This window comes from Amblyomma mixtum, chromosome 5, assembly GCF_055824585.1.
Source record: "Amblyomma mixtum isolate Tamu chromosome 5, ASM5582458v1, whole genome shotgun sequence".
In the NCBI taxonomy this organism is placed as follows: Eukaryota; Metazoa; Arthropoda; class Arachnida; order Ixodida; family Ixodidae; genus Amblyomma; species Amblyomma mixtum.
Window position 1 is genome coordinate 109498999 of NC_143016.1, and position 8397 is coordinate 109507395.

At 50.1% G+C, this 8397-nt stretch overlaps 1 protein-coding gene across 1 annotated transcript; it reads left to right on the forward strand.

The window, feature by feature from the left end:
* The first annotated feature begins 4418 nt into the window (after positions 1 to 4418).
* Positions 4419 to 7806, forward strand: LOC149343344 (uncharacterized). Its single transcript, XM_089545869.1, has 3 exons — positions 4419 to 4686; positions 5851 to 5944; positions 6455 to 7806. Exons 1-3 carry the CDS (start codon positions 4534 to 4536, stop codon positions 7669 to 7671), a joined length of 1464 nt encoding a protein of 487 aa, XP_089401995.1. The 5' UTR covers positions 4419 to 4533; the 3' UTR covers positions 7672 to 7806.
* The last annotated feature ends 591 nt before the right edge of the window (positions 7807 to 8397 follow it).

Sequence of the window (8397 nt, forward strand, 5' to 3'; positions counted from 1 at the left end):
CTTTAGACACGGCGCGCCGCGTTCCTTCCGTTAGAGGCGTCGCGCTCGCTTTCGGAACCTACCAGGCTTAGCCAAAGCTAAGCCCCCGCCAATCTTTTTTTCCGGGAATGAAAACCGTACAAGTACAAATTCATAATAGAGTGAATTTAGGAATTTACCGAAAAGAAATTGCCGACGATTTCGTTACTTCCTAATGAGAAATTTGAGCGCATGCATCTCTCTCTCATCACCCCACGTACATACCTATAAGCGCGATTCAGGCGTCCACTGAGCCAGGGAGCCAGTTATGCGCACTTCGTTCCCTTAAAATGATCGGAGTGTAAAACAACGCCAACGTCAATGAACACAATGAACGCCGACGGCTTATGGCTTCAGCGCCGCGTTTCTGGCACAACGTTGTCAATGCCAACGCATGCAGCGCACATCTGTCACTACCACCACGTATAGCTTAAAGCACGATTGGTGTACACACACTGTTCCAAGAGGGCAGTTATGCGCCTTCCCTCGTTTTCCGAGTTCCCGCTCCATTGGTTTCGCAGCTTAAAGCGAGACTGAGGTATCCACTGCTGCTTACAACCAATGTTACTAGAACTTTGTTCTAGTAACGTTGGTTACAACGGACAGCGGCGACGACGACCCGCGAAACGCAGAAACGGCCGCCAAAGAGTTGCGCTCTAATATTTCTTATTTTACAATATTACAATTTTTCATATAATCCAGGAAGTACAGAAACCGATAAAAATGTTTCGGATCATGACGGAAGATAACCGTTTGAGAAATAAAAATATAAACGTGAAAAAAAATTGCTTCATACTGGAAGGGGAAAGGGCGCAAAAGTTCCGAGCATGCGCGCCGCGGACAGAGAACGCGAGCACGCGTCGTACTCGGCTTATCTAGAACGCCAGCTGGCGTCGCACTCTGCTTATATATAACGCCGGCCGCGTGGCGCCAGCGCCATAGCACAAGGTGCCTACATCGAACAAGACTGCCGAATCTCTCTGTCGACGAGACCATCGCCCTCCAGCCTGAATGAGCCATGTGCAGTGACAACGCAGCGGCTACAGACTCCTGGAACGAGGAATCGGACTGTACGATGAGGGGACATGAAGACAAGCGCTGGATCATCGACGACCTGCCAGCATGGAACCAAGTACCGTATGGGATCGCGTACGAGCTTGTCGAGCTTCTTCCCGGAGAACGCGGTCTTTGGTGCCTGCCGTACGAGACCGTAGATAGGGGCCCCATCACAACCACACGCCTGGCGGCTTCCCTGGTCTCGCACACCTGCACAGGCGACCTGCGCGCAGTGTGCCCAGCTTCTTCCGGCGAAAGTTCTGCAGAGCAAGCGCCTGTCGCCATTCGCCTCCATCCACCATCTGCATGGGGCAACTTAGCCAGCATTCGCTACGTCGAGGTAAAGACGCCCGGTACCGACGCTCTTTGCAGTGTGCGCTGCTGTTACCTGCCGGAGGAGTACTGTACTACATCGAAGGTGTTCGCGGCTTCGAAGGACTGGACATCATTTCCTGTGGTGGCAGTGCTGCAACACTGACGAAGCTGCTGGGACGCTATTGCTGCCACCTCAGGGTCTTCGAGATTACCGGGTCGAAACTTTCGCGGCGAGTGGTCGACGCCCTGCAGTGTCTCGAGATCTGCGAGCCGTCGGCCGGTTTCGATGTGCAGGAACCAGGAGGATAGCTACGGAAGCACGGACACCGTGACTCTATTATGGATCTTGGTGCCTGTCAAGAGGCGAAAATAACTGTCTATAACTATTCGTACATCATATCACTTGTTATAAATGATCTGAATACAAGTGAATAAACCTTCATATTCTGCTTATACCTTAATCAGTTATATGTGAATGTTGCGTGGGGATAGTCGTCGGCAGTTAACAGCATTGAATGCGTTTAAACCAGGGAAACTTGAGGCTGCCATGACGTGACCATTTTGTTGAATTTGTTTTAGAGCGCAGCTCTTTGGCGCCCATTGCTGCGTTTCGCGGCGTCGCCGTCGCCGTTCTCCCTCGTAACCAGCTCCGCAGCTGGGGCAACGCGCTGCTGTAGCTGTTCCTGCGTTTCGCTGCGTCGCCGTTGTCCCTCGTAACCAGCAGTAACCTTAGTCGCGCTTTAAGCTGCGAAACCAATCTGGAGGGAGCATAGAAACCGGAGGGAAGGCGCATAACTGCCCTCTTGGAACAGTGGACACCTCAGTCGTGCTTTAAGCTACGTGCACGGCGGTAGTGGAAGATGTGCGCTGCATGCGTTGAAATTGACAACGTTGTGCCAGAAACACGGCGCTGAAGCCATAGGCCGTCGGCGTTCATTGTGCTTATTTGCGTTGGCGTTGACAACGTTTTACACTCCGATCATTTTAGGGAATGAAGTGCGCATAACTGGCTCCCTGGGTCAGTGGACACCTGAATCATGCTCCGTGGGGTGATGAAAGATGTGGGCTGCATGCGTTAGCGCTGACAATGGTGAGCTAACTCTCGCGATCAACCATTAACTGCCACCTGTCACGGTGGCAGGGTGGGCGCGCTGCCTATCCAGTGTCCAGAAGGCACTCAATGTTGCAGGCGCCACGCCGCTTATTTTTGGCCGATACGCCATAGCTTTATCTCTCTAACCAGGTTCAGCAGTAGTTCGATCGCAGCTAATTTTATGTTTCGGCTTCATCGAAACGCTGCCACCACGGTCAGGTCAGAATCCGGGTACTCGGATCGGTGGCTGCGGACTCGCGAGGGGCTTGTCGAAACGTCACGCACAGGTGGGTTACTCCCCTAGCTTATCGCATTTACCAAAATTGTAGCCGAGACTCGGATCCCACGCACCGATCTCTCGTTTGGGCCCCAGGTCACTAAGGCGTCCACGGAAATGAGGCAGCCGAAGCCGCCGCCCGCGCGCTCTCTCTCCGGGCATTTCCCACGGGACCCGACGCCGACCAGGACTGATTTCAATCCGATTTATACTTTTAAAGAAATATGCGAGTATTACAAATACACGCACCAAACTCTTCCCACCCCGTGCAAAGGGCTGGGGAAGGTCAACGAGCGGGTACTCCTGCGCCTGCTCACCAACACGATGTTGTGCCCGGCAACTCTACAACATTTCGATCCTCAATTCGACAGGCGGTGCTCACACTGTGGGGAGGTGTCTGAAACTTACCACATGGTGTGGGCCTGCCAGCAGAACCCATCCCTATCCTAAACCCCACCACCTAGTTGTTGTAAGGGCGTGACCCTTCAAGTCACGACCCCCAACACCTCTCCCTATAATTAAATAAATGTTTTCACCACCACCACCCACTGCTCAGCTCGGAACCGGAGGTTCAACTCCGAGTCACGGAGCGGGCCGCAGAGGCCGCCAAATGACATCGTCGGTCGGCCACCTGGCATCCGGCCTAGAAGAGGAGCCCACCACGGGGAGGGGAACATCACCCCAACCCGCGCCTAACACCTCTTCTGTAATAAAGTTTACCTCCTACTCCCGTCTTGGAACAGTAGACACCTCAGTCTTGCTTTAAGCTACGAGGCGCTAGTGACAGCTGTGCGCTGCATGCGTTGGCATTGACAACGTTGCGCCAGAAACGCGGCGCTGAAGCCATGGGCCGTCTGCGTTAATTGTGTTCATTGGCTGTTTTTGTTGTTGCGACTGAGAGAAGGATGAAAAGGAAATTGCACGGGCCTGCCCACTGGCTCCAGCCGAGGCACCACCGCTGCCACGTGCACCGCTGCCACGCGCGCCGCAGCAACAACCGCGTCTGCCGGAGCGGACGCTGGCTGAAAAAGATAAGCGGCCGTAGCCGCGATTCGTCACCACCTCCCGCTTGTGTGTTCATTGGCTGTTGTTGTGACTGTTGTGACTGAGAGAAGAATGAAAAGGAAATTGCACGGGCCTGCCTACTGGCTCGAGCCAAGCCACCACCGCTGCCACGTGCAGATAGAGGAGAGGTAAGAGATCAGAGGAAAGAGAAAAAGGGAAGAAAAGACGCGCGTCGCAGCAACAACTGCGTCCGCCGGAGCGGACGCTGTCCCACCCCGGTCAAGGAAAGATGCGGCCTTTGTGGCCAAAACGTGGGGCTTGGTACTGAGGGGATGGCCCCCCACGTCTGCAATCCTATCTGTTTAATCTGCGGGGGCCCGCACCTCACCAGCTCCCGCGAATGCACCGCGAAATTCATCAAGTTGCCGCAGCCAGGGCCCAGGACGCCACCCAAGGGAGCCAATGCCGGCGCTACACGGGGAGGGCGGCAGCGAAACAACCAGAAGACGCCACGGCGTGGCGTGATGCCTCCCCCTGGCAAGACAGCAACAGTAACGCCACCACCCGGAGCAGCGGAGTTCCTAAGCCGGGAGGGGGCGCGACATGTAGGCTCCCTAGTAGGGTGCCTCGATGCGCGCGCCCTCTTGGAGGGTGGTGCCATTCTTTGAAGGGGCGAACGCCGCCTCCGGAGCGGCAGCGGCCATTTCGCTCCCCACGCGTCGCCGCGGCTGCTTGGGAGAGGCACGTGCGCGGCGTTTTCTGGGACAAAATGCCCGGGTGTTGCGTGCCCCAGTGCACGAACCACTCACGAAATGAGTGGAAGATGTACCGGTTCCCTAAAGAACCGAAAAGACGGCTTCTCTGGCTCGTAAAAATCAAGCGCGACAAGTGGCAACCCACGGACCGCTCGTGTGTATGCAGCGTAAGTTATGCTTCTTCTGTATTCGTAGTTATTCTTTCATTTGCATGCTTTATACCGTAGCGTTTGTCAGTCTTGTATCCTAGATATCTGGCGCATATGCTTGCGTGTTTAACTCGTTTATTTCTGGGCAACACGACATGCTTAGTTCTTATAATCTCTTGTTGTACATGTAGTACTGCGAGCGCGTAAAGATGTGCGCTCTTTGCTACCGGATCCTTGTGCAATTTCTTTTTTGTGCGCAGTGGAACGTAAGGGGAGCTCTAAGTTACCTTTTATGCTATGACATACAGAGCGCTTTGAGGAATTTTCTCGGCGTTGTATTCTTGTGCCGCTGTCCAACTCAGACGGTGTGCGTGCGTGCGCGCGCCCGTTTGTGTGTGTGTGTGTGTGTGAGAGAGAAAAAGAAATGAGGCGTATGACCAAGCAAGACGCATGTGTGGCCATGACAATCATGTCAGGACTCGTTATGACTAGTTTACTAACGGCTAATTGGTAGTTACTGCATGTATAAAGGCACGCTTAACTTGGTGATCGATATGTGTTTTGTGATCACGCTTGTCTAGACATTCGCTTTTCTTTCCCCATTCGATGACCGGTGAATTATCTGAACATCTGACTGGAGATGAGTGACGAGGATTTCATGACTACGGAGCCCTTTAACAACGGAAATTTCTTAATGGTGATGACAGGATCAGACGAAAGAGAAAGCTGTTTCATTGAAGCTCCACAAAATTTGTGGACAGCATGATCGAAAGCGGGAAGTCGTGAAAAATCCAGGATTGACTTACAGCATTGCCTTCTTGCGCGCACATATATGAGTGCAACGTTTTATTTTTAAAGGAATTTCTTAGCTCACTGCCCATGTTCCACCTAGCAGCAAAGGCAAGAACCTTTAGTATCTTAACATGGGAAGCACACATCTCTTCAGTGTCCAATAATTTCCTCGCACTCTCCCCGTTTTTTTTGTTTTTTTTCAGAAAGAAGTCGACGGTCTTTTGCCTCTTTCTTAGTATATCTTAACAAGCACCTGAATTTCACTTATAACTGTTTGGGCATATCCCTGTTTGTGTTACTTATTTTTAGCTGTTTAGAATGTTAGTGTGAAGCCCTCTCAATTTAAACATTAATAAGTTTGTCTGATCATTGCATGTTTCTGTGTTACAGGCACATTTTGAAGAAAGCGCCTTTGAGCAGAATAGGGCTGACGGGTGGAAAAAATTGAAGCCCAATGCTGTGCCAACGCTTTTTTCCTTCAGAGGTATAATAAGCCACATATTTCTACATTAACGAAAGTTTGCAACGCTTCTTTCCTAATCCTATTGCTTCTTTCATTCTTAGCCTGATTGTTCTAACTTAGTACTGTAATGACCGGCCATTTGTAGACTCACGTGGAGCGATTATTTTTTTTTTTCATCATACTGCAGACCCAGTGAAGGGTCCTAGCAAGAGGGGTAACAATTTCAGAACAAAACACAAAAGCATAAAGTGCAAAAACACGAACATAAAATTCACACAAATGTTTATTCAGAGAATTAGGCGGCTCACATTACAGTAAGACTCTTCATACCTCCGGTCAATAGAATAGCTCGTTTTCATTTTTTACAGGGAGGTAAATCAGCCGCGCCTTCCGCCCAGAAGCATGATGCTGACAATTTTGCATTTTATTTAATTTTATGTCTAAACGTAGCAAGACTTGGAGCATGCTCGTTCGTAATGATAAAATAATGCACCATCTGATTTGCAGCATGTGTGGCCTCTCTTTTTTCAGCGATGCCTAAGCACAGGAAGCCGCCAAAGGAAAGGTTACAAGGGGTACCTGCGGCAGCAGAGCAAAGGGGCACTCTGCAGCATCAACAGAGTGCTTCTGATACCACATCAACAGAAATTCAGGACCAATACGTCAACGACATGGCTGATATGCCACACACGGCAAATCAAGAACTGCAGCCATTGCCCAGTGACGACAGGGAGACGGCTCAAAGTCAGATGAACAACTCACCTCGCCCAAGTTCCATTCCAGAAACTTCAATACCCGCCACAGATGATTCCCTGCAAGTTGCCTGCGCACTTCGTGCAACCCGTGCAGAGAAGTGCAGTAACAGCTCATGTGCTACACTTAATAAACAGCTAGAGGACATGAAGAAAAAATACGCGAAACTTAGCGAAGTTCACAGCAAAACAAGTGCTACAAATAAGTCAATTAAAAGGAAGCTTCAAAAAATGGAAAAGGCCAGCGAAATGTTACGAAAAAAACTGAAGTTCCTAAATCAAGACCAAATGCGAGCCCTGTCTCGGAACAGCAACAAAGGTTCCACCTGGTCGTCCAAAACAATTAAACAAGCCCTTCAGATCAAATTTGCGAGTGGAACTTCAGGCTACGAAACCCTAAGAAGACTTGGGTACCCACTGCCTTCTAATAGGACTCTTGTCCGTCGTCTTCAGGGACTCAAGTTCCTACCAGGAATCTTAACTGAAGTGATTGACGTTCTCAGAGTAAAAGCAGAGGGCATGGAAGATATTGAAAAAGATTGTGTGCTTTATCTCGATGAAATGGAAATTGCACAAGGGTATGACCTCGATCGTGCTGAAGACATTGTGTTTGGAGGGAAAACATTTCCAGCAGTTCCAGATGAACCTGCATGTCATTGCCTAGTGTTTATGGTCGGAGGATTGAACACAAGGTGGAAGCAGGTAATCGCATACCATTTTACAGGAAGCTCTGTCGACGGGGGTCTGCTTAAGAGTTTTGTTCTGGAAATCGTGCAGCTTTGCGCTGACATTTCTCTTAGAGTGCTTGTGGTAACCTCTGATATGGGAGCGTCCAACAGAGCTATGTGGCGCGAGTTAGGTTTTTCTAGCCATAGGAATTCTAACACTGTGTGCTCAATCCCTCATCCGATGCTTCAGGGAAAGGAACTCTTTTTCACTGCGGACGCGGCTCACGTGATAAAAAAATATCCGAGGTCAGCTTTTAAACTCTATTGACTTTACGCTGAGCGATGCAACTGTCTGCCAACATAGCTTACCCTCAAACAAAGTCAAGCTGGAGCACGTGCGCGCTGTCGTAGAATACGACTCTAGCAAAGAGCTGAAAATTGCACCCAAACTTTCTGAAGCTCATGTCAGCAAAGGCCACTTCACAAAAATGAAGGTCGGCATAGCAGTTCAGTTCTTCAAGGAATCCCCAGCCGCCATTCGTTGCCTAATAAGAGAGAAAGTGCTCGAACCAGAAGCTGAAACCACAGCATGGTTCCTGGAGCTCATCGCAAAATGGTACAAACTGATGTCCTCACGACATCCGTCAGTTGCACTTAGTTGGCAAGATATGGCAAAGTACCATGAAGCCTTGCACATGTTGCGCCTGGCAGTGGACACAATTCAAGGCATGCAGATGGGCAGCACATCCCAGTGGAAGCCCTCACAGGCAGGTCTCATGATTGCAACAACAGTTGTCCTTCGTTTGCAAGATATTGTGCTTAAAATGGATGGCCACAAATTCTTTCTCACCGGGAGACTGCTACAGGACTGCCTGGAGAATCTTTTTTCTGTTGTGCGTCACAGGAAACCCGTTCCAAACGCGTATGACATGAAATGTGCTTTGAAACTTGTATGCGTCAGTCAGTTTTTGCACACACCAGCAACCTAAAGCTATGAAACGGATGATTCTGAGTACCTGCTTGATATGATTTCACAAGGAAAAAAAGAGTACGT

What these genes read in the sequence shown, in the direction of transcription:
- LOC149343344 (XM_089545869.1), top strand. Translation starts at nt 4,534, where the DNA reads ATGCCCGGGTGTTGCGTGCCCCAGTGCACGAACCACTCACGAAATGAG. An exon ending in ACCGCTCGTGTGTATGCAGC is followed by an intron (nt 4,687 to 5,850) that starts GTAAGTTATGCT and finishes TCTGTGTTACAG; the next exon opens with GCACATTTTGAAGAAAGCGC. An exon ending in AACGCTTTTTTCCTTCAGAG is followed by an intron (nt 5,945 to 6,454) that starts GTATAATAAGCC and finishes CTCTTTTTTCAG; the next exon opens with CGATGCCTAAGCACAGGAAG.